This window comes from Gallinula chloropus (genome assembly GCF_964237585.1).
Source record: "Gallinula chloropus genome assembly, chromosome: 18".
In the NCBI taxonomy this organism is placed as follows: domain Eukaryota; kingdom Metazoa; phylum Chordata; class Aves; order Gruiformes; family Rallidae; genus Gallinula; species Gallinula chloropus.
Window position 1 is genome coordinate 260,338 of NC_140103.1, and position 26,135 is coordinate 286,472.

Genomic DNA, 26,135 nt, shown 5'->3' on the forward strand with positions numbered 1-26,135 from the left:
AAGCCCATAAAAAGAAGGAAAAGAATTGCTAATGTTGTACACATCAGCAAAAATTACTAGTTACTAATAATTAGGAACCAACGTTCCAGAGGAACAACATGAAAACGTTGACAAAGCACTGGAAAACCAGAACTGCCTTTTAAAAAAATCTTAATCATTATCCTAAGAGCAGTTCTATTTAATTTTATACTCAAAGACATGTCAAACAGTACCTGCTGGTCACAGTAATCAAATCATTTACCTGGTTAAACCTCCTAGTAAAGGCAACAATATTTGGAGCAAGGATATGTTTTTCTTTCTTATTCCATCCACAGCTAGCTAGTTCCTAGGAAACACATTTAAAAATTGCCTTAAAAATCAGTAATGTTTAGAAACATTTAGAAGTGTAAAAACTGGTACATGACAGAAGCATCTATTACATAACTGCTAGAACTAATCAAAGGCATGTTTCAATGACAACTAGTCTAACCAAACACTTGTGTATGTCTAATGCACATAAATTATGTAATTCATATGTTCTCCTGATATTAGAAAAAAGAGCATAATTATTAATATTCACATACAGAGAGACTAAGCAATCAGCCACAGTTGATGACTCTGAAGTTTTGTTCTGCATTGATTATTTCAGTCCAGGGTTCCCTCCTACGAGCAAATCAGCAGAGACACGAGTGAAGACTGCTAGTAATCTTACCTGGTTCAAAACTGAAGCTTAAGCTAAACATGTCAACAAACAAAATTAAAAGTAGTTAAAGGGTACAAAATTCAGCTGTGCAACTAGAGGTGGTAACCCACCTATTATTCCCGAATGTCATCCTCATTATTACAGTTAGTACAACTTCCATGAATACACCACAGTTTAGGCATATTTAATCTTTAACGTCATTAAAAGATGAGATCCAAAATTGTGTTCCTCAAATGCTTTAGAACTGTAATATTATTTTTACAGTAGTAACAAACTGATTTATTTAAGTCCAAAATCTCTGTATGTGATACTGAGACCAAGAGAATCCATCAATTGAAAAAAGGCTGGACAGTAACTGTCTTCAGGAAGAAGTGAGCACCAGGAAAAGCATTTTCAGTTCCAAACATACTTTGTATCCCAATCTTCCAGCATTTAAGCCTTCAGCAAATAAAAATGCCATTTTGCATCGGTCAAGATAAGGTTTCTCCATATCATTGGAGGACGTCAGGACCAATAGTGACAGCAAAGGAAGACTGACAAAGTTCTGGTGTGAAACAGCAGACAACCACCTGACCATCAACAATGCAAGAGCCAGTCATCTACATAAAACCCTGCAAGCCTCCAAAGACCCAGTTATCAAAGGATATCCTTACGGATACAGAAGAGTGAATACACCAACTCAACTTAAAAGGCTACCAGGCCTCAAATAAATGCAGAGAGTTATAGGCTTTATGTTAATATATGATCTGAAAAGAGAATTTTAACCTTCTTCGTCTAATAGCTTACTGAATAACAAGAGGCAGGCAGGTGACAAAATGTACAGACTATATCTTGCTTTAGAACCTAGTCCTGCAGCTGGCATAATTTCAGGATAGAAACAGTTACATATTTTTGGCAGACAGACCAATAAACTATATTGGTAATTCAAATAAGATGAAAGTCAGAAAATACAATTAAAAACTAGTAGCTTATTGCAACTGCTACAGACCCGTATTTTCAGCTTCTGCTAGAATATAATGGGGTTTTGTTCCTGATCAGGTCTAAGTTACCTCTACCTGCCAATCAGAGTAGCACATCAGGACATCTCATTTCCAAAAGAAAGGAAGCAATGACAAAAGAACAGCAAATCAGTGTTTTGTTGTACTCTAACATTCTACAGCATGGATATTTCATGGTAGTTGCACCAAATGCAAAATTCACTTACATATTAAATATTAATCTTAAATGTTTTAAATATGAACATCTACCATTCTGTAGTTTATTTTGCATCAATTCATCTCCTCAGAGTATCACACTACCTCTGTTTTTGGTGAAGCCTCCATTTTGTTCTAACATTTTTCTTAGCAAAATTTTCCCATGATAAAGTATCTGTGTATACATTGGTAAACACTGTTTTTTACAATCTGCATTAACAGATTTTTCTATGGGTATTGCTGGCTTCTTACTGCATCATCCATTTGCCCCAACTGCCTGGAGAACAACACATGCAATTGCATAAGTCTCAAAGCGTTTTCAGCTACAAAACTGTCTCATGTTCTTGAAGCAAAATTGATTTATTTAACAGGAAGGACAGATTTTTATTTCCCTTCCTATACTTTCTCAAAATAGAAAGCTGCTAACCTCTCTGAACAACTTCAATAAACAGCAAGTTGCTTTGTTAGCAACCAAATGAAATGGATTGAGCTTCTACTAAGAGCCTCCTGAACTATACTCCCTTTTCTGATGTTGTCAAAAATTCAGTTCCACTAGTAACAGAGGAGATTTTTTTCCCTTTTATGTATTCATGGCATTCCTCCTAGGTACCACATGACAATAAACTGTACTGGTTCTAAGGACATATTCTTGCATTGAAGAATCTGAAGCTGGAACACACAGTTCTTGCATCCTTTGCAGAAAATAAGTTCATTTTATGCAAAGGTAACACATTCTGGTAACTACCTTCAGTCCTTATTTTTGAAGTTCTTACTTCTGATTTTCAAATGTCTATGTTAACTTTGATTGCCTTTTCTCCACAGGCCTCAAGTTTCCTTCTGTGTTCTTAAGAAGTTAAAGAATTACAGGGCACTAAAAATATGAACTTTTAAGGATTTATACTGAGTCATTCCCTCAGAATTGAATCTTGAACATAGTAACATAAATTAAAGAGTTTACCAAACAGCTGATGCAGCCTAAAATACAGTTTATGGCTAGAGGCATCTGATCAGATGCAAACTGAATAAAATAGGAACAGAAAGGAAAGCAGAGAAGTTTGACATTTGATAAATTTATCCTGAAGAAATACCCTGACAAAAGCACAACAGGAAGACTTCCAGAAAGAGTCATCTCTTTTGGCAACAGATGACAAATCAAAAGTAAATCAGACACAAATAAACTTAGAACAACATTAGTGCAGTGCAAGAACTTGGGAACATTTTTGAACAAAAAAAAAAGCACTATTTAAATGGTTACATTTCCTCAGGCACTGAATTCCGAAGATGCAAGCAGGTAGTTTAAGAAAACTTACCTCAGGCTGTATAGCTTTAAATACTGGTGTGTCCATCAATGTAATCTGGCTCTGCAATAAAGAGAAAATGTTAAACAATGCATACAAAAAGCCAACTATCACATATTTACATCTGCCCTTCAGCAACCACAAGCCACACAGTCACATTTTCTCCCTAGACCAGAACTGACCAATCCTGAATTTGGCTTCCACTGTCCGGGCTGACACTCCACAAGCAGAAACTCCACCATCACTGCCCACAGGGACAACATGCTATTATATTCCCTTACGTTTACCTGTTGTAACTAAGTGAAGGTTTTCCATACCTGCAGCACTCACAGGGAAACCCTGCACTGGAGAGTCCAACTGCCTGGGCCCATTACTGATGTCACTGAAATGGCAGGAAGAATTACTTGCCTTTCACACAGAAAACAGCACACATCTTTCACTCCCTGGGTTGAAGGACAATAGCATTATAATGTGATAATGAGTTATGACTGGAACATGCTCTAAGGGGTCGTACACAGATTGTCAGTCACTGATGGGCAGGCCCTGATGAGACATTTCAATGCTGTTTCAAAGCCACTGATTTGGGGAGGGGAAGAGAAGCACATTTACAGAACATTTTTAGCATCTCAGTGACAAAATACTTGAATTGCTTCTGTGAGCAAATGACATCATATATTTGGAAGTCACATAAACTAGTTTAACCAACAGGTACATCAGTTATCCTGTGAATGTATAACCTACAAAGCTCTGAATTTTGTAATCTAGATGATTTAATGTGTAAAAGTGTCAAAGAACACATCTTTCAACCTTCCCCCAGCAAAACACCCCTGCTGGTCCTTTCATTACACTACACCCAAACCAGCAGAAGACCTGTGGGTCTTTTCATTCTTCCCAACTGAACTATTTCAATTTATCAGAAACAGACTGCTACAGTTTTGAATCACAGAATCACCTGGGTTGGAAGAGACCCCATCAACTCCATCCACAGCCTAACCCTGACTAGTCCACCTCTAGATCATGTCCTTAAAGACTTCATCTACATGCCTTTTAAATACCTCCAGGGATGGCAACTCCACCACCTCCCTGGGCAGCCTAATTCCAATGCCTGACAACCCTTCCAGTATAGAAATTCTTCCTGATAGCTAACTGAAATCTCTCCAGTTGCAATTTGAAGCCATTTCCTCTTCTCCTCTTGACCCAAGAGAAGAGACCGACCCCAACATCTCTGCAACTCCCCTGCGGGTAGTTGTAGACAGCAATAAGGTCTCCTCTCAGCCTGGACTTTGGCCAAAGCTGCAGTTCTGCTTTCAGTTTAATTCTGAAATATTGTTATTAAGGAATGCAAATTGTTTCCTCTCTACAAACTTCTTCCCTGCTTTTAAGAAGCTGCTTTGTCTGAGAAACTGATGTTTCAGCAGGAAAGATGAATATTCATGTTTTCAGTTAAAAAACCCCAACAGACTGGGGATAACCAACATGTCTTTAAAACTACAATAGGGTCTTCTAGAACACTAGAAAAAATTCAAAGGGCTTTACACAAACACAAATACGGTGTGTCAGGTCAGCACTAGGATCCAAGACATGTTTATTTTGTTAAAGTTTAAAAAATTAAAAATTTGCTTTCAAGAGCATTGGAAGTTCGTTTAATACAAAATCTTTTAAGAAAAGAGTTTTATGCATTTTTAATAACCTGCAAACCCTGAATATTATACAAACTTAAATGCAAAAATAGCATTTCTACTTACAGCAAACTCCTCAGGAGTTACTTTCAAAACATCAAACACAACTGCATCGTAGCTTTTATTGGCATAGTCTGAACTTCTCCCTTCCAGAGAATCTGAGCTGCTGCTACCCTAGAAAAGAAAAAATAGTAGGCTTATCTGCAGAATGATGCATTTCATGTCAAATTCAGAAGAGTAATGTGTAAAAATATTAAGAAATTACAAGAATACAAATAAACTTCGAAAAGCTTCAGGCACTGAATTGTGAAGTTTTGTTTAGCATGGTTCACAAATGTTACCAGCCAACTTCTGCAAAAACTAGTCATATACAACTTTAGCTCTATGAAATTTCCAGCTTTAGAAAATCATTTTTAAAATTATAGACTAGATAAAAGAGCTGTCACACAAAGGGAACAGGCTGGGATTTTGAAGATTCAAATTTAATGGAAAAACTTATATTAGATATGCAAAGTAAAAATGGGTGGATCTGAACCATGCTGTTCTACCCATTATGCTGTAAAAAAGGAAAAACTGCTGTGTCCTGAAATCTAACCCGCTGCTAGCTGCAAGGGACTTTAGTACTGTGACTTCCCTTAAAAATTGGTGGCTTGCCTTCCTTTTGGGCTCTTGGGGCTCACTTTCCTTTCTTCAGGAATAGGGTGATTTTAACAACAGCAGCATTATTTTTCTATTTCTTATCACTACATCCTGAATAAAAATACACACACATAAAAGCCTTAAGCCCTTATCTCACTGAAGTTATTTGTTAGCTAAAAGAATGTTGGTGCCAACACAAAATGCTTTGGCATCCTGACTCAGACATGCAGTTCTCAACTCAGACTCTGTGGCAAGCTAGAGGGTGGTGTGATTATTCCCCCCCCCCCCCCGATGTTTTTTAAACATCAGCTCAGAGCTGATTTGAACATCAGGACAGCTGCTTTGACAGGATCAAGTTGTGTGTGCAAAAAGTCCCAGTACAAGAGAAAAACTAGCTTGACACAGCTCTTCACTAGAATTTTTTCAACCAGAGAAGACTTTAATCAAAAAGTTACCTTTTTAAAAAGCAAAAAGTACTTCTTATCACACATTTAAAACACATGCTTTACTGAGGAAGCTTTACTGTAGCTGACTTTCACATAGTATTATGATAAAATACTGTAAGTAAAAAAATTCCAGGGAAACTCAGTAGGGGATCTAACTCCCAAGCAGTCCTCAGGTGACTGTCCTGGACCTACAGGCAGAGATTGTTAGCTGTGCACAGCAGCTCAGCGTGGAACTAAATAGATTTTAAAAACAGCTTCCTGGTCTCCAAAGGACCCAGAAGGTAAAAAATGAACAAAATCTTACAGAGCACATTCATACTAGTAAATTAAAGAAAAATTCAAGTGGAGCATTTCTGACTGGCTCCCTTTATATGTAAATATAAATGGCTGTTGTAAGTTACAGAGTTACAGGTCAAAAATGCTACTTAAAACTAATCAAATGAGTAATCTCCATCACCACCAATTCAAAAACAGGCTGTGGACACTCAGAACCATGGAATGTCCTAAAATTGCTCTGTTGTCAAATACTACACCATTTGAAAGAAAACAGACTGAAATGGACTGGTAGTGGAAAGGGCTTCTCCAAAAGCTGAAACAAGGCAAAATTTCCATTTTGATACAGGATCTAATAAAAAACAAGGAACTGTACCTCTGGAGTGGCAGAGGTGACCATCACATTGGCCATGAGGTCATTCCTCTTATACATGCTCTCCCCTAGTTTCAGCTCGTCCAGCACTTGTGAGACAACATGATGAAAACAGAAATCCTGCAAAGCAAATTTATGTGTTTAAGTAAGTAATATTTTTAAAAATGTATATACAAGAGATTTCACTGTTCTTTCTCAGAGAAAACTTCAGAAACAAGATGATATTAGGATCTACATTCTCTTTTCTCTTTCAGGTACCAGCTATGAAGGAGCATAACTGAAGATTGCTAAAGCCACACCAAGTCCTTATCCCCATCATCATTTACCCAGTGACAGACAAAACTTTAGACTAACATTGTAAACTCTCTTATAGGAAGACATTAACAGTCTCTACAAAGAAAAGTCTGATTAAGTGAACAAGGAGACAGCCATGGATGTTTACAAGCCTGAGTTAATGTTTGACATGATCCATTGCTAACAGTCCTTATAGAGAAGCTCTTGATACAGGATCTGCCTCCCACTTTGTCAGGTGAATGATGCTTTGCAACACTCAGGTCTGAGAATCCAAATGAAACCTTAAGTGAAAGCTTGTTGAGATGGGCACAAACAAAAGCTAACACAGTTCAGACCTGCACAACTGTGCAGAAGTGACTGCTGAATCCAAGCACCTGTGTCATCAAAAGAACTTTTCCTCCCAGATTAAATAAGTATAATGCCCATGGGATGAAGACTGAACTACCTCACTATTTCTAATTATTAAACCTAAACCAGCTGCTAGGAACAGGCTTTACTATACAGACACGACACAGCCCCATTTCACAGACTACTGTGTGAAGGACTGGCAACATTGCAGAAAGTTTACACACACTTTAAGCATGCTACTACTGAGGTCTATGAAGTAGAATTTTGCCACTTTGCAAGGACAGAAATATGTTTGGGTTGGTGCTCAGGCACTGTTTAATTTAAGGCTAAACAGACTAACCTGCTTTGCTAACAACTCCGCTCTTGAAGAAGGGCAGAAGGACTGATAAGAAGCATGCTTTGCTAAAAGGTATCCTTGGAGAAGAGATAAAGAGGAAACATCCCACCCCAGCAGGTGTCAGAGCCCCAAGCATTGCCAGAGAGGCCTCAAGTCAACACAAATCGGCAGCAGCCAGGGGAAAGGTAAAGCCGGCAGAGGGAGATCTCGACCACCCACCCAATTCAAGGCCTATTCAAATTACCCCCTCATACCTTCACTAAGCATGCATGCTAATTTGAATATGCTTGACCAACAGTAGATGATGCAGTAATTACTAACCTATTAGTGTAAATTTAGGTGGGTTTTTCTAATCCTGTAACAAGGTAAATATGCTGTAAAGTCTGTGTGTGGTGTGCTAGCTGTGTGGAACGACCACCCAGCACCCATCTCTGCACAGACACGGAATATATCCAACACCTCTGCTCTGTGTGCATACTGGTGTCTCGCACATGGATAACAACCCCGTTTTGAGGATAACACTAATAAGAATTTTCAGATACAACATGCAAATACATACTAAGAGCAGAAGTACTCATGTGTGTGTCTGCACACGTGCAAGCATGTGCTCACACAAACCCCAAGAACTGCTTAGAGAATTACAGCCAGCTCAAGCTCCGATTCACCCAAAATTGAGGAAACAGACAGCATGGTTTGGTTGTTTCATCACTCCCCACGGTAGCCACTGCCACAAACCCCTGTACAGGTACTCTTCTAGCCAAATCAACAGCTGCTCAAATATGCAGGTAGGAATACTACCACTTCTCCCTTTGTGTCCTCACCCTTCCCCACAACAGACCAATCACACAAACAGAAAAATGCTGGAAAAGAAGACAGCTGAGAATAGAAATAACCTCTTATTTTACTTCCTGGGAAAGATGAGGCCTCCACCACACCTGTCATCCCTACATGGGTCCATGACAAACAACAACTCTGCCCACGACCTCACGGGAAGAGAAACAAATCAATAACTGCACTTCAAACAAGGCCAGCATCTCCTCAGTCAAACTGGTCAAGAAGCAATTTCCTTTATCTCATGTCCCGATAAAATTAACTTCTATTTTGAGCACTAACAGACTGCAAAGCATTTCCAGGTCTGGAGTTGCTCCTGTTAACAGCCCTTGGAGATGCTGAAGTGGAAAGCAATTTTCATGATGTAATTTCTTTAAAACGTGGCATTTACATCAAGACCACAAAAGCATTCTCATCTCCTCCCTCCCCGCCGTTCCGACCAGGCTTTCTAATGTGCGGGGGCTCAAAAATGCTCCAAAAGGGGAAAGAAAAATCCCAGATGTGATCTTGTATCCTGTCCAAGCTCAGTTTTGTTCCAAGTTTTAATGTTCACTAAACCAAAGAGAGACAGAAGTGCTTTAATATCTGAAACTAAAAGCACTAACATACTTCTGCCTTTACAGTACACAGAAAAAAACAACTTGCAAGGTTAAATACTTTCATTCAGAAACATTTTGGGTTCCTTTTAAAATACAACACAAGCATTAAAAATGCACCATTTTCTCCTATGTGCATAGGTTTCTCCAAGTACAACATCTATGAAAAAATAATTAAAGCCCACTAGGGCCCTGTTTGGGCACTGCTAAACTTGGTTTGAACCAACAAAAATTGCCAGTTGTTTTGGGGTTCTTTGGGTGTTTGTTTTGGGGTTTTTAAATAAATTTAAAACAGAATAGCTCAAGTTGGAAGGTAGCTACAATGATTATCTAGTCACTAACCAAAAGTTAAAGCATGGTATTAAGGGCACTGTGCAAAAACCTCTGGAACACTGACAGCCTTGAGGCATTGACAATCTCTTTAGGAAGCCTCTTCCTGGACCTGACCATTGCTTGCAGAAGGTAAGACATCAGTGAACTAGGTCAGCATGATTAGGTCATGCCTGCTCCAGTGTTTGACACCTTCTTGGTAAAGTAACACATCATAGTATCTGGTCTGAACCTCCCTTGACTCAACACTGGAACCACTCCCACACATTCAGGGATCCCAGGGAGAAGAGCTCAGCAGCTCCCTCTTCCAGGTCCTTCTCCTCAGGAAGCTGTAGAGGACAATGAGGTCACCCCTGAGCCCCCTTTTCTCCAAAACCGACAAACCCAGTATCCTCACCTGCTCTTGAGAGGACAGGTCTTCCAGAATTTGGTATCAAACATCAGAATGGTTAGCTGTCATTGACCAAGAGAATGAAGAATACTGAAAGGATCTTGCTTTCTACTTCCAGCAAGATCAACAACATACTTTGCCACCCTACTGGCAATTGCCACAACCTAAGGACACATTTACAACAGACCATATAGAGCTCCATATCCAATACTGAATTGTTTTTTAATCACTGCACTCGTTTCCCCCTTTCTTCATTGTGAAACTATTTCTCCAGATGTTCACCATGAGAATGTTTCTTTCCTTGACGAACCATGAACGAAGTCATATTCAGATGCTGTGGGTGTAGAGTACAAATGAGAATATGTTAGCACAGCTAACGTACTAGAAGAGGAAAATGGAGCTGTATTACAAAACCAGGATGAAACAATAATGTGGTTATACTTGTGCTATTGTGCTTGCACTTAGCCACAGATGTGAAAATTATATCACCACCTACATCACATCCAGCTTCAGCCCAGAGGCTCATAAAAGGGCTAGAAAAGTCCCATCTTTTTGTGTTATTGTTAAATAAACAGAAAAAGGCAATTAGCATTATTTAAAATCACGTGTTTCTTGCTCTCTTGTATCTGTCTACACACCTTCTCCACATCACTAAGTTGCTTTTGTTTAGCATCATCACTTTTAATATTAAAACCAGAAAAAAAAGTAAATTTTCAAAATCCTTCCAAGTCTAAGCAGCTTACAGCTGTTTTGTCATTGCAGTGATAAGAGAATGACAGTCTGGAAGGATTTCTGAAGGAGAATTTCTTTAAATCTTTCAAGGCAGCAGCTGCGGGGTACCAAGAAAATACTTGCTAACCTGGAAAGAAGCTAATGCACGAGCTTCAGAAGCACCAACTAACAGTGGGGTACAACTACTGTGTTCCTGACAGCACCCCCTCCCAAAAGTTTAGTACATTCTAACACCACATCGTATCTTCACTTTCCTGAATGCCTCCGCCCAGTCAAGTGTCACTTCTCAAACCCCACTTCTCATCCACTCACACAGAACTTCTACAAAGTGGAGGAAAAAAAGAACCACATGTCCCACAGTAAGGGCAGAAATGATCCAGATGAACCCCGGTGCCTTCAGAAAATAAAAACCTGTTGTATGCCATTCTGAGCCCTCTGATGACATACAATGCATGTACAAACACACATATGAGACTAAACAATTGAATGGCCTCAATACTCACAATGCTTTACGTGAAAAAGCTCTTAATTTCAAAAGTCCTTCTGAAATAATTCAACATTAGGTCTCGGTGGCTTTTTGCATAACATGGAAAGTTCTAGACAATTCAAAAGCCAATTCAATTATAATTGCCTACTAACAGTTTAATAAAAAAAAAAACCAATTAGGCTACATAAGACTAAAAAGACTAAAGAGTCTCCTAAGCGAAAACAATCCTGTGTATTTTCAGTGTCCATTTCACTGGCAAGTCCCTAATACATTTCCTTATGCTTTAGGCAACAGTACCACCTATAGATAAAACGTGCCATGAACAGTTTAGTAGTTTCATGGACATTCTTTTCTGATAAACTTCTTACTACAGTTAATGAACATGTAATAAAAATAATCTTAAGAATTGAGTACGTAAATTCCAAGATCCAATGAGAATACATCTAAAGGGAAACAGAGCTCCAAAGTTCAGCACAATTTTTGCCAGCCAGTTATATTACCACCACAAGTAACAGAAGTTGAGCAGAACTAGCCAGTTAAGTGTATCCCAGACTGAGGATCACTACACCTGTCAAGCTTCAATAAACTAAAATAGGATTTTAAGCAAACCCAGTATAAACATTAAGGGTCTGTGGATTAAGTACCTGTTAACCCCAGATTTAGCTGGCCACAAGATGAGGTAACAGAAGGCAGTAAGTATTCTTCAGTAACACACAATTCCTGAGCAAAGAGCCTGAAAAACTGATTCTTGCAGCACCACTCAGTAGCTGCCAACGAACCAAGTCTAACTCATCAAAAAGCAGATTCAAAGTTGATTTACCTTACTAAAACTGTCTCAGTTTTAGTATACACTCGACTGCGCTGTGTCACGAGGAGAAGCAGTGGCTATGATGAGTTTCAGAAGTAACTTCAGAATCCAGGTCCCAAACTCTTTACATCTTACAAATAGACAACTGATTAAATTACACATACCTAACAGTACGTTAGAAACAACATCCAAAGCTCCAGTCATACTTTTATTATATGCTCTACTAGACTAATCACATGCTAGACTAGACTGCTACAGATTTCATAGCCAGGCTGCCCTACAACATCCAAATCCTGGATTTTCAAAATAACATTACTGTCGTAGGCAAACTGGATACAAGGAAACCTGTGGCAATCGCTACACCATAAAAGGAAGCTGACATTCTCTAACTTGAACAAAAATAAGCCCTTACTATTTTTGAAAATCACAATGAATACAAGTTTTCAGTCTTAGAGTTTAAGAGCTCTATACCCATTCTCATAACCAAAGGGCTCAAAATTAATAAATATCTCACAGGAACCACAGTTGCTAAAACTGTGGAAGAGCAGGTTTGAACAGGCGATGCTGCTTTTATCCTGGTTATGCCCCATACCTTTACTAAATCCACTGATAATTGAGTTCATTCTAATTATTGCTTATTAGATCTACAAATTAGCTATTAAGTACTCTGCTGTCTCTATTCTGCTATTCCTACCAGCATTAATGCATCAATTAGTCAAGTAATGATATGATCAGCACTACCAGTATATGCAAGAGAAAGGTAATAAAATGACATTCTACTAAGACTATCAGGCTGGATACATAACAAAATTAAGACATGAAATTCAGTGTAGATTTCTAATAATTAGAAAATGTTTGAAAAGCTTTGCACAGACTGTGGATTTTTACCCTTGTCCAGAAATCTTTACATTGGATTTATTTATTTACATAAAAACCACAGAACAACTCCCTAAGTAAGATTAAATGAGAATCTGAGGAATTTTTATGATGTACAGTACAGAATACATCATTGATTATCACCAGAGTCCTCTCTTGTTCTCATATCTATTAATTAATACAGGATACAGATCAACAAAAGCTTTAATGCCGATAATCACTTTCTTCCTGAGGAAGAGGAACTAATAATAGTACATAACTATACTTGGCAAGTTCCACCAGCACTGACACGATGAAATCATCACTGCAAAGCCCAGGCTCTACACTACCCATCCACAAGAAAAATGGGAACCAGTGAAGAGCCTGTTAATTTGTCATATGAACATGGATTTGCTGGGAAATGGGAAAGTGACCTGCACTCTCCCTTTAGCTTGCCTGATGTGACACTCCCATACCACAATATTGCAGATACTCCTCCCCAGGTTAGATCAAATCTGTGTCATGGTAAGTTACTGACATCTGGAATGTATTTTCTCCTTCTGCAAGCCGACCTTTCCATTTTCACTGTGAAACCAACAAAAATATCACCCAAATAAAGTATTAATTTGTAGTCAAGCATTGCATTCTGAATGACATTTCTCAGCTAAATTAATTTAGTTTCCTATTTAGTACTGTTCTCAAGATTAGAAGGTATTATGCCTGTCACACTAAACATTATTAAACATATTTTGAAATAGTATATAAATGATTCCTTATGGAGAGGAACTAGTAAGGACTAGCATTTGCAATATTTGCCAGCATTCCATCCATAAGCTGGTTTTGTATTCAAATGTTAGAAGTCAGCAGGAGTATCTCACAGGTTCTATTACGAACAGGGAAGAGAAATAAATTTGCATTTCTTAAGTGAAGAATAAAACGTGTAAGAAGAAACACAGTATCCTTTGCTGCCGCTTGGAATCTCATTCTGTGTGAACCATAAAAACCTGTGACTCTCCTCTCCAAATCCTGGTCGTTTTGGAACACTTGGAAGCCTTCACGGTTCCACAAGGCAGCAGTGACTCTTAAGTTACTACAGGCTGTTTCCGAAATGTCTTCAATCCTTCAATATGTACCCATAAATTAGAAAAGATTATGCACTCATATTTGATCGATTACAAAATTACAATGTAAGACAGTGCCTTCTCTTGAGAACCCATTTTATAGTATCCCTCAGAAAAACAAGAGCAATAAATACAGAGAAAGTGTCACAACATGGCTGATACGAAGTCAATCAGAAGACAATGCTAGATGGCATTGTACTGTCCTAAGTCCTGAAGGACAGAATTTACTTAGGGATAGACAGTACTTTATCCCTCAGTTTCCTGCAGCTCTCTCTCCAGCATAAGCCCTCCCTCAAAAGCCACTATCCTTCAAGCAAGTCTGTTCACTTGCATAGGTTAGAACAACAAGATATGCTTTTAGGAGAGTTATACTTCAGGGGAACCTCAACTGAACAGTCACAGAAGAAATAGGTATCTGCTGTATTACACAGTGCAATACCATTGTGACTCTAAGGCTCTCTAAAGAGAAGAGACAGACTCTTCTGTAATGTCTGGTATCAAACTTAAGTGAAAACAGGAAAACATGCCACTACGCTGCTATTTCCAGATGCATACTTACAGTGGAATAAGGTAGTTTGCACTCACTCAACCCATTTTGCTGCACACCTCCATCAGTTCGTTGTCAGGTCTAGCTCTGGCTACCCAGCAGGCTTATCTCTTGTTTAAAAGCATGACATTCCTGTAAATTAACAGGAAACAGGATTATGGTGGCATTTACAGCAGAGCTCAGTTGCTCTCAAACTATGCATGCCTTACCTGAAACATGCACTCTAATATTTTTATTCTTAGCTCTCCCTCCCAGTTTTAATGGCTCATTGCCCATTCCAGTTGCCTTTTCACTGGCACATTACAAACTCCAAAACTTGAAAGAACTACAGAATATATCACAGAGGGAAGAGCAACATATTAGAAATTGCATAACTAAATATTCTCCAAATATGTATCTGTAACTATTCCACACTCTCCTCAACTAACACAAGGTCCGAGCTGACATGAGTTTAACATTTACAAAGAGTAAATCCTACTCATTCTCACTGTGTTTTCCTCAAAACTTAACTAAACAAAGCAGACTGGACACTACACAATCATTCTTTTTTCTCTGTGTCAGCACATTAAGCCAGAGTTCTTCTACCAAACACAACCAGCAACAAACCTAATTACTGCTGGTAATCAATAACCTGTGTTATAACTTGCTCTGATGATATTTAGACATAGACCTTCCCTTTCATTCTCTCCTACCTTATACCAACTTTTATAACAGCTAACGTTTAAGACATATCACACACCAAATGAGAAGAAAATCTCAAAAATACAATACTTACATGCGGAAACTGATATGCAAACCACATTAAAGCCCATGCTGTTGCAATGAAGTTATAAATCACTGCAGACTTTTTTTTTAAAGAAAAAGTTTCTCAGTCTCACAGTCTGGCAAAAACTGTGCTTCCCATACATTTGCTTTAAAGATATTTTACATTTGTGTAAGTGATAAATTAAAGTATCTTTCACTTTATGCAGTGCTCACTAGCAATGCTTTCAAATATATTATTATACCTACACGTAATGTTTGATTACAAAATACACTAGGATCCTGGAAATAAAGTCTACATAGAACAAAAAGCAACGTTCGTAACTACTGCCCATCTTGACCTCTAGATGTGACCCACTCACTAAAATGAGATAAATAAACAAAGGAATTAATAAAACAACATGATTAAAAGACAGAGGTTTTTCTAGCATTTTTCTTCAAGCCGGTGCTACACCGTGCAGGATGGACGTTAATAAACACGCATGCTTAGCTCTGTCCTTACACACTCCCCTGTCCTCACACAAGTTACAAGGGTAATTACTAGGCACGGGGTCAACGTCCAACATGAAAACAAACCTGACTTCAGAAGCGTCTGTCAGACACAGAAGGCACAGACTGCTACATCCAGCTGCAAGGTCTCTCAGGACAGGAACACCTTTCCACCCCCTAACACGGACCAACCCGGATTTTAATTCCTTCTCAGTAAAAACAGAGACCACGCTACACACGGTCCGTGTTCCTGAGCTCAGGACAGCAGACCACAGGCAAGCGGCGTGCTGCAGCTCCGCAGCGGGAGCTCCAACTGCTCCTTCTCGCTGCAGGCAAAACCGCGCGCGCCGATGGCTGCTGAAGCCAGAACCAAACGTGAAGTGACCGGCAGCGACCTCGGCGACAGGCACACACTGTCCAAACAGCCCACAAGCCGCACAAGCGGCCGCCCCTCGGGAAGCCCGCCCTGTCTGCCGGCCTCGCACCCCCGGGTTCAACGCGTCCGTCGAGCCTCGGGAGCCCAAGCAAATACCTGCACGGACGGTGTCGTGCGAGCGGCCGCGCCCGCGGTGCTGACGGCAGCCCAGCTGTGCCGGGGCAGGGAACGAACGGCGCAGGCGGCGGAGGCGATGGAGCCGCCCGCGCATCGCCGGGGGGCAACGGGCCGAGAGGCGGGGCCCAATACCGCAAGGCCGCGCGGCGGCCAGGCGGGCGCTCGCAGCGCGGGGACCCGCCGTCTGGCCGCAGCCAGGGCCCAGCGGCGCCCGAGCACGGAACGGTGCCCACACGGCGGGGCCTCACGGAGGAGGCCGCGTGAAGCGGCGCGCACGCCGCCCCCCACCCGCGCACCTGCCCGCGGGCCGCGCCGGAGGCCCGGGCAGAGACGGGCTGCACCCGGCGCCGCGCTCGCCCGCCGCTCCGGAGGGCCGGGAGCCGCAGGTTTGCGGCGGGTGGCGCTCCCCCGGAGGATGGGCTCTTGACCGGGCCCGTCGCCGCAGAGCTCCGCCCGCGGCACACGCACGAAGCAGGGACAGGGAGACGACGGTGACGGCGGGCAGGGAGCTGCGGTAGACGGGCCCGCAGCCCGGCGGGGCGGGGCAGCGCAGCCGGGGCGAGCGCAGTCGCGTCCCACCTGTCCCGCCAGGCTCGCCCACGTCTCACCTGTCCGCGGCCGGCTGCCCCCAGCGCCGCGCACGAGCGCTCTCGGCGCCGGGCCCCGCCGGCACCGGAGCAGGCGGGCACCTCAGCGCCGCAGACCGCCCCACAGCAGCCCGCACGGACGAGGCCGAAGCCGAGGCCCAGGCCGGCCGGGGGGGGGGCGGGTAGGAGGGGGGGAGGAGGGAAGGGGATGGGGCGCGCCGGACTGACGGGCTCGCGGGCCAACCACCGCTCCGCTCGAGAGCGCCCACCAATTGGCGCGGGGCGGGGCGGGAGCGCGCGAGCGCGTGGCCACTGCGCAGGACCCGCTGCCAGCCGCAGGTGCGTCGCGCCGTCCTTGGCCGCGCCCGGGCGCCCCGGGAAGCCTGCGGGAAGAGGCGGGTTGGGACGCGGAGCGGCCCCTCAGCAGACTGGGCGCCCTCCTGCCTTCGCTCCTCTCCAAGGAGACGAGGCCGGGCCCGCTCGAAGGGACGGAAAGTCACCGGCTGCAGCAGGGCTGCGCCTAAGGCAGCTCAGCGCCCCTCGGGCCCGAGCGGCCGCAGGTGCGAGTCCTCTGGGAGCGACAGAACCGCTTCTCCCGGGTCAGCTCGGCGGGGCCTGAGCGCTTCTTGAGCACCCTTGTAGGTGCCGACACTCGCACCGCCCTGCCCGCTCACGCTGGCCACGGGCGGGAGGGCCCTGGCGCTTACAGTCGGTACCGTGCGTGAGGCCGCGCGTCAAAGCGCGTCTTGGTGAGCGCGTCCCAGAGCAGCGCTCGGCTGTGCGAGCGGCGCTGCGGGGTCGCGGCTGCTCCGTGGAGCGGTGGCGGGGCTGCCCTCCCGTCCGCCGGACTGATCGAAGCTTGGTACGCAAGAGGACGAAAGCCTGATGGTGTCAGCACCCTTAGGAGCTCTTTCCAGCCTCCTAGTTACCACGCGTCTTTGATGACTATCAAACCCAGAGCAGTTTAAACATCTTCAGACATCCCAACTAAACGTCTGTGAGCTTTCTTTCTGAAGCAGAAAGATTCAGTTTGGGAAGGAACTATAAAAACATAGATTGGAGATCTGCTTGTGAATACTGATGCTCGCAACTCCAATGTCCACATCAAAGCCAAATGCACCCTATGGAACGGGGGTACATCCCCTCCCTAATGGCTGAAGAATTAAAATCATTAAAATTAACTTCACATAAACTTCTAATCATTCCATAGGCATAGAGTCTATGCTATTGGATACATACACTTTCCTCTGAGACTCCAGCATCAGCGCCCATGGGAGCAAGAGTACTAAATTATCTGGGGAAATGTTTTCCACTCAATCCAACATCACTGTGCTGGAATGCTAAAACAACAGTTTATGGGGTACTGTTCTCTGAAACAACCAACATACACACACATATATAGCTGTATCTATACTTTTATACTTGTATAAAAAATAACCCCTGAAAGCTGGTTATTTCTTACCCTAATAATGATGAGATCTAAGTCCGAGTGTCCAACCCCATGTTTAAAGTACCGAAAGTGATGGTGTCCGCTGCCTAAATAGGTCTTGTGCGTTACAGCAGAACACCCTCTGAAACACTGGATAGAAACACTGCCCTGTAAGAATGGAATTACTCGGCAGCTGCTCCTGTTGAGGGTATCGTAATGAACAGAGACTGGAGACCAGTTTTTGGTCCTGTTTCAGGTTTCTGCTGCGTACAGCACTTTAAATTACAGATGTAAAGGAAAGTGCCAGCACCCTCTGGTGGGGGCACAGGCGAGGTTTAGGGTTATTTTGCAAGGGCTGGCAAAAAGCTCAGGTGAGGAACGTCACTTCAGACAATGCCATTAGGCAGATCATTTCCCAAAACCTGAATGAAGTGTTTCTGTCTATAGTTTAACTGCCATTCAACGGGGTATTTATTTTTTCCTAAACCCGTGCACAATACAATTGTAATATGCTGTTTCTTGTAGTTAATGAAATGTAGCATCCATGGGATCAAGCTCCTGTTTCATTATTGCTGAAAGAAAATAAACTCGATGATGCATCCTGTTCCTTGGCTGTTTCAGCTTCCTCTCAAGCTGTTTTCAAAAAATTTGCATTATGAAAAGCTAAACGATGTGGAGTGTGTCTGCTTGTACTCCAGCATCAGGTGAACAAAACTGTGTTGGTTTTTTTTTTAAACCAAAACTAATTTTTTCCTTACCCTTCTCAACATAACTTCTTTACAAAACCTTTTCCTTCTATCTCCTGCTTTGCTAAAAGCAGTTTTCTATAGCACCTTTTTCTCAAGTATTCCATCTCAGAATCTGTTTTTCTCTTGATGCTGAATTCAGATGTGTCAGGACACAGGTGCCTTTCTGGGCTGGGAATTATAAATTATTATAAATAGCATTAATAATAGCATTATAAATAGGAAAAAAATCAAAATGCATCAAAGATACACTGGCACTGGGCAAATTACAAATTTATGCTGAAATGCTTAGTAATTACATTAAGAATTAATGTTCCGTTTAGAGTAAAACAAATCCTAAAAGTTTTTGAGAGAACCTCTCAAAAATTCTACTGTCGCTTTTTTTACTTCTATCAATGTCTGATAATCATCCCATCCCCACACAAGGGTCTGTGTGGGAATGGCCACATCTTTCCTTCTCCTGACTCTGCTACATAAATGGTAATTTCCAGCCAAGCAGATATATACCAGTGTGAGCAACATCCTGTGCAAGAACATCCACACACAACAGCTGGGGAGGTGGTGAGTGGTGGATACCCATCAAGCAAAAGGTAGTGTTTATTCTACTGAAACTGCAGGCATGATTTAAGCGAGCAAAATATACTATGTTCAGAAGTAGGAAAAATGAAACAAATGAGACTAGTTCTGATACAAAGTTCAGGCTTAGTGTTATCTTAGACCATGAAGTTCTGTTTGTTATAAAAAATGATGAACTATTAAGTATTTTCAATAACTGAACTTGTGTGTGTGTGCATCTGTCTGTCAGCATTGCTTGAAACTGATTTATAGAAAACCTCTTTCAGACTTTGGAAATAAGTTACTTTAGTTAATGCAGTACAATTCTATCTGCTGAAATTGCTTGGAAAATACTTTAGGCTATTAGGGACAAACTCTAAACAAGGAGATGAGTTGAAGTTTAACCACACATACTGTACTATGGCACTGTAATTATTGCCATGGATTGCAACTTTAAACAAATACGAACTACCCAAGGTCAGTGGTGTATCCCTAGATAGAACGAAATGAGGTTAGAATCCAATGCAGCAAAAATGTGCACATGGTTAGCTAGGGAAAAAAAGGAGTTGAAGAAAAAAACTGGATAATTTCCAAGCGTTAAGTGTACAGAATTACTCTAATAGTCTAGAGATGTTTTTAAAATCTGTAGATAATCTGATATACAGTTGTTGAGGATCATGGTGGCTCATGCTCTTCACCAACTCGCAGATCTGCTCAGGAAACCGCTAAAGTTGCTTCTGTTCCTGGGCTGTGGATGGAAACTGGTAATGAGAGAAACACAACAAGGAACTGCTGAGCAGCTTGGCTGTAAAAGTTAACCGCATCAAGCCCCAGGGCCACAGCCTTGCTGCATCTTCCTTGCAACCGCCATGGCCACCTGACAGGACGAAACCATTCTACCAACTCAAATAAGCAAAGGTGTGGAGGGGACCATACGAACTGCGTTACCTTCTGCCCCTCTGCTCTCCAGATAAAAGCAACATTATGTTTGTTCCTCTCCTAACAGCCATGTCTTATTTACCCCAGTCCCCATTGAGTTTTCAGACCTTATAAGCAAGGGGATTTGAACAGGTGTTTTGCTAAAATAGCTCATCACCCTGAATCTGCCCACAGGTTCTCAGGGACTGACCAACCAGCCAGCCAAAAAAAGCCCCCATCCACCAACCCCAAAACACTCAAGATAACTGTACCCTTCGGGTGCATTACCATGATATAAACACCACCTTTGCTGCCATGTGAGTTCAAAACTCATTTAAATGTAATTCAGCTTTATTGTAGAGGTCTCTGCTAGCATACATCTCATACACAATGAAAAACCGGCAACAACGTTGGTACATTTTAACCAAGTTTAATAGTATCAGCTGTGTTTTCATCAATATAAAGCAAAAATTCTTTCTGCAAAATCCCAGTTGTCCCAGAGAGGGTAAGTCTATCTCAGTAAATCTGTGTCGCATACAGCTTGGTTGAGGGTATCCTAACTCCTCTGAGAAGCTGCTTGTTAGAAAGGCACGAAAGAGCTGTCAGCAGCCGGCTGCCGCGGAGGCGTTAGGCCGCGCAGCCTGGCCGCTCCTGGGGAAGTCAAGCTCGTGGGCTGGGAGGAGCTGTACCCTGCACTTGCTGGGAGCAGTGCTGGCTCTGCTGTTCCAGACAGCGTAACATAAAGTGCAAATGCTGCTGCGGAAATGAAGCGTCACCTCCCAGCCTGACTGACAGACCTCTGTCTGGTGTCGCACAAGCTGCCACCGCCCGGCCGGCTGTTTGCTCTGAGACTTGGACACGTTTTGGAGCACAAAACCCAAATGATCGTCTATCTGTCCAGAAGCAAACGAGCGATGCTAGCAAAACAGAAACTTCCAGAGTAGTTCGCCTCTAAAATTTTTGATTCCTAATTGGTACATGAGTATTAAATGGCAACTTTTCATACCGCTTCAGGAAAAGCATCTGAGATGCAAGTCCCTCAGGAATTAAATATCTAAATGTAGACACTGACACCATAGATTTGCTCTAGAAGCGTTTTAATTTACAAACAGCAATTCCCATTGACTTTATACCATAAAAAAAGCAATTTACAAGCAAGAAACAAATTCATCAGAACAAAATAAAGCAGCACTGAAATATTCATGTCACAAATCTAAAACCAAAGTGAATACAAGAGTAAAATATCATTTGAATAAATATTTTAAAATTCATGCTATAAAATAATTCTTAATGGCAAGTTATTAATTGTTACAGCATCAGCTTAGCTAGCTTCATTTACTTCATATGGTGATGAAGTGTGGAGTTGTGAGGTTACCGGTTTATATTGCAAGATAATGACACCAAGTCAAGTCATTCAAACTGTTCAATCATTTATCATCAAAAACAACCATACAAATAAAAGGTACTTAAAAATACATTTTTTCAGTCAAAACCAAACAATGTTAAAATCGTGCAAGATCTCTATGTCTAATCAGACAGCCAGCCAGAGGCTTGCAGTGCAAGGCCAAAGGCTGAATTCATAGCATAAGTAAATGGCAGAGACAGCAGTTGATGGTACCCACCACAGCAGGAGTTACTCACATGAACTAGAAGCAAACCTGCTCCGTTACTGATGCTTAGCTTCACATCCCCATAAGAAATACAGGAACATGTGTCCCAGGCTTACTTGTCTCTTTAGCTTTTTTTTTTTTAATGTAAACTTGTGTAACTGAAGTTAATGCTGTCACAGGGATGTGCGAGTAGTATTCTATCTACAGTATTAAATACAACTATTCTGGCACTTGTTAAAATATATGTAAAATGCATACAGATTATAAACTTTGAACATTTTGAATGACTTTACTGAACTTCCAATTCAATCACTGAGTATTATGAAATTTACAATTCATGAAATAAACAGATTCATATAAAGAATTTACATAATTCCCCAAATACTTTCAAATATAAAATTTAATAAATAACCCTGACCAGTCAAAAAGCACCATTCAAGGGTAAAATTCCCTTGGAAAATAGATTAGGTGTTGCATATTTGAGTCCCTTTCAATGGTTTCATGTGAAACCTGTTTAGAAAAATGACAATAAAAGAATCACAGTAAACTAATACAAAAGTTCAAATAAGATATATATATATATATTTAAAGGTAAAGCTCATTCAATCTTTTCCCAGCCCTTGATTTTATTCCTGCTGTTCTTCCCATAAGTTAGCCTAACACATTAAGAAGCCTAATTGTTTTCTATAAAAGTAAACCAAAGGCTTCAGCATAAAACATGAATTTATGCTTGGGAAGACTGCATTAAGAATTATCAATTTAGGCCTACAGTATATTCTGCTGAACAGTGAACTGACAGTATCCTTTATGCTCTTGAAAGATTCCACACCGAAAGAGCGGAGCCAATCTCCAGGTCTTAGTGACCAAACTCAACTTTTAATATACTGTAAGTATTTACAAAGCTATTTCCTAACTGCATTTACAAGTTTAAAAGAAATAATATGGAGGATAACTGATGAAGAAAACTAAAATAACGGTTTGTAACCACAAACATTAGCAAAGGTATAAAATCCTTTATTTTCACAGTTTGTCATAGTAGATTAAACATCTAGAGGAAAGGACACTGTCACTGTTTTCACATTTGTCTATAATTAAAAAGGTAGATTAAGAAGAGACTCAATTATGAACCAGCCTATATAATTTCATGATTTATTTTGCTGTCAAATATTTCTTCACATATTTCATCAACTTCTGCATTTATTGTAAATGAAATGTGTAACAGCTCTGTGCTAACTGAAACCTGTACAGACACAATACACTGTACAGTGCTTCCATAATCTTCTTAGAATAACACAGCACACTGTGTTTTGGTGGACTTGTGAAATGAACTTCAACCAGGTAATGCTCCATGTTTCATGACAATGTTAATCCTGGCAAACCACTATGCGACAAGGCACAATTTCATTGCTGCTGCCAGGCTTGAAGTTCGTTTTCTACCAGAGTCACACACTGAGCAATGTCAATGCCGTGCTCGGTGGTGTTTATGCATCCTCTGAAGCACTGCTGAGCTTTACAGTACTGTGTTATGGCTTGATAATTATTAACACTGCTAGCAGTGGGAAGGTAAATGGCCTATTGACACGAGTAGGAGCAAGCAGAACTTGCAAATTGCTGAATCGTGATTTTGTAGAAAAAGTGATCATTTCCTGCCCCTTAACAGTCCCATTAGAAGGTTTGAACCTGAACCTGTACAATCAAAGTGATGTTGGTTTTTGTTTGTTTTTGTCAGAGACAATTTTGGATAAGTCACTCTTTGGTAAACTCAAACCATTTTAATACATTTATAAATACAAAGAACTAGATCTAAGTAATGTTAAGATTGTGACACAGAGAAATTCAAGAAATATAAAATTAGTAGTACCCATATCCTGCTATCCTCAGCTCATACTTCCATGGAAAAGTCACACCAAAGGCACCACCACAGCACAGGTCCAAGATAAACGGTTCAAAGTAACTGTGTATTTCTTGGATTTTGCATGTCTCAAACTTAATTTACCAAAACACAGTTGGGTTTTGCTTTTTTTTTTTTTTTCCATTTAGTTTCTTAAAACAAACATTTAGGAAAAATAACAGTATCAGAAACACCAACATGTTTTTAAGTGGGTAAACATATAAGCTACCTTCCCTAGACACAGACATATACTTTCCTTTACTGTAAACAAAGATTCTACTGTTGTTTCAGGGAGAGAAACACCTCCCCGCCCTCTGCCTCTTTATTTAGGCAATTTTAGGAGAAAGAGGCAAGTTAGATACTCAATTGAACTGAAACTGCTCCAGTGGAGCAGGTGGGGTTTATACTGCAAATCTGTGTTTAGTGACATTAATTCTTATTGCAGTCTGTCACAACATTAAGAACATTAGTGTATTTAATAAAGCTACTGCACAAAGATGCCCCAACTTCACAGGAGCCAAAAAAGCTTTACAAGGTAGCAAACCTACCTTTTTGCTTCCCTAGAAGTTAGGAATAAGCTTTCATTTTCTAAATTTCAGGAGCTAAAACAGCACGCCCACAGATGCATCCTCAATATCTGATAAACAAACATAAGGCCCAATTATATGAAACCTGTATTTTAAAGAAGCATGTGAATAGTTCAATTCTGCTCATCAGGCAGAGTTTCTCACAGAAGTGTTAGCCAGTTCATGCTTTTGAGGTCTCTTAAACTATTGGGGTTTTTGTTGTTTGTTTAGGGGTGAGGTGGTTTGTTTGGGGTTGTTTGTTTTTATTGTTTTTATTTTTGCTAAACTGTTACCATTAGGCTTCACATTTTATATATCATACTGACCTAAATTATGAAGTTAGCACCATATTAAAAAAACCCAAACATTTGGTGAAACAAAAGGATTTAGAGTATTTCTAAAACTGTTGGTAGTTCCTTTAAGCAGAAAACAACCACTGAAGATAGCAGGGAAGCCACAGCAACTCTGTAATACTCACACATGAAATAACAGACATATTGCTCAAAATTCCCATAGAGTATTTGTTTCTTTTATACAAAAAAAAGTACAAATTCCAAGTGCTGACATATCACTTGGAGCTTTAAGTAGGAAGTCAATGTGCACCTGAAAACAGCTCTCTGAAGAGACCTATTAAAACACTGCTTGGAAATACTGTAGTTTAAACTACAACATCTCTCTCTGGTTTTAGCCAACCATGAAGAGTGATGAAGTTCAATTTAATTACCTGGTATGGTTCTACAGTACGAAATGAAGGTAGATTCTGAGGCCAGTAAAAACACATTTAAAACCACAATGCTACTTTTAGGTTTGCTAGTATATTTTTTTGTGATTTTTTTTAATATATATATATATAGATATATCTATCTCTATATATATAAAAAGGTCAGCACCACAGGTTGTCCAGCTTGCATTCTAGACAACTAACAAAACCCCTCAACAATGTAACCATAATTTAATAGACTTATGGCATTTGGTTTACATATGTTATAAAGCAAAGCTATTAAAACAATGTCATTCACTTTGCTCATTTTTGCACACAAAGTAATAGCTGAATAAAATGAAAACCAAACAACATTCTTTTAAAACCAAAACCATCCTCCCAAAGTCCAAAGTCCTAAATCCTAAGCAGAGAGGAGACGCAGCAGTTGGAAGAGTGGTGTGGTACCAACCTTGACACACGTTTACATTCACCTCAACCAGAACAGGAAAAGTGAAAGCATTTTATATATATAAAGCGAATTTATATATATAAACAGACCAACTATCTATAACAGTTAGTAAAAGCAAACAGATTTCATCGTGACACATGGAAGGAATCAAAGCTACAATATTCTCTCTCCTCACTGCTGTGTAACTCAGTACCAGCAACAGGATTTAGGAAATAAAATGAGGGAGATTACAGCTTCTCGGTGTGTCCAGCAGAGCTGCCAATCTTATTCTAATATCTTTCTCCACTGGAACTTGTGTCTTGCCAGATCAACCAGTAGGGACACTTTATCAGACTCTTCCTATCCTTTCCCCAGCACACTTTTACACTTTGAGCATCTTCAAAAGTGAAAATAAAAAGAAAACCAAACCAAACAATCCAGCCTCCTTCAAAAACTAAGAATACTTCTGTAGTCTTCTCCAGAAACCATTTCAAACTGATTCCCAGAAAGTCAGGAAAATGAAAAGGCTGTTATACTTTACTGAAGATTACTAAAAGAATAAAAGATTTTAAAAATACATTAGTAATGTGCTTGTTTGTGTTGCACTTAGACTGTAGCATT

General features: G+C 40.8%; 1 protein-coding gene across 1 annotated transcript in view; it reads right to left on the minus strand.

Moving 5' to 3' along the window:
* The window catches only part of RALGPS1 (Ral GEF with PH domain and SH3 binding motif 1), a gene marked incomplete at its 3' end in the record, with an annotated part of 77,959 nt that extends 63,666 nt beyond the window's left edge, over nt 1-14,293 (minus strand). Inside the window, exons 1-5 of the mRNA XM_084272414.1 lie at nt 14,273-14,293; nt 6,587-6,703; nt 4,919-5,026; nt 3,186-3,236; nt 242-325 (exon numbers count right to left, since the gene is read on the minus strand). Coding sequence (XP_084128540.1) covers nt 242-325; nt 3,186-3,236; nt 4,919-5,026; nt 6,587-6,643 — 300 coding nt within the window. The 5' untranslated portion in view covers nt 6,644-6,703; nt 14,273-14,293. The remainder of the gene's footprint in view (nt 1-241; nt 326-3,185; nt 3,237-4,918; nt 5,027-6,586; nt 6,704-14,272) is intronic.
* Nucleotides 14,294-26,135: the final 11,842 nt, after the last annotated feature.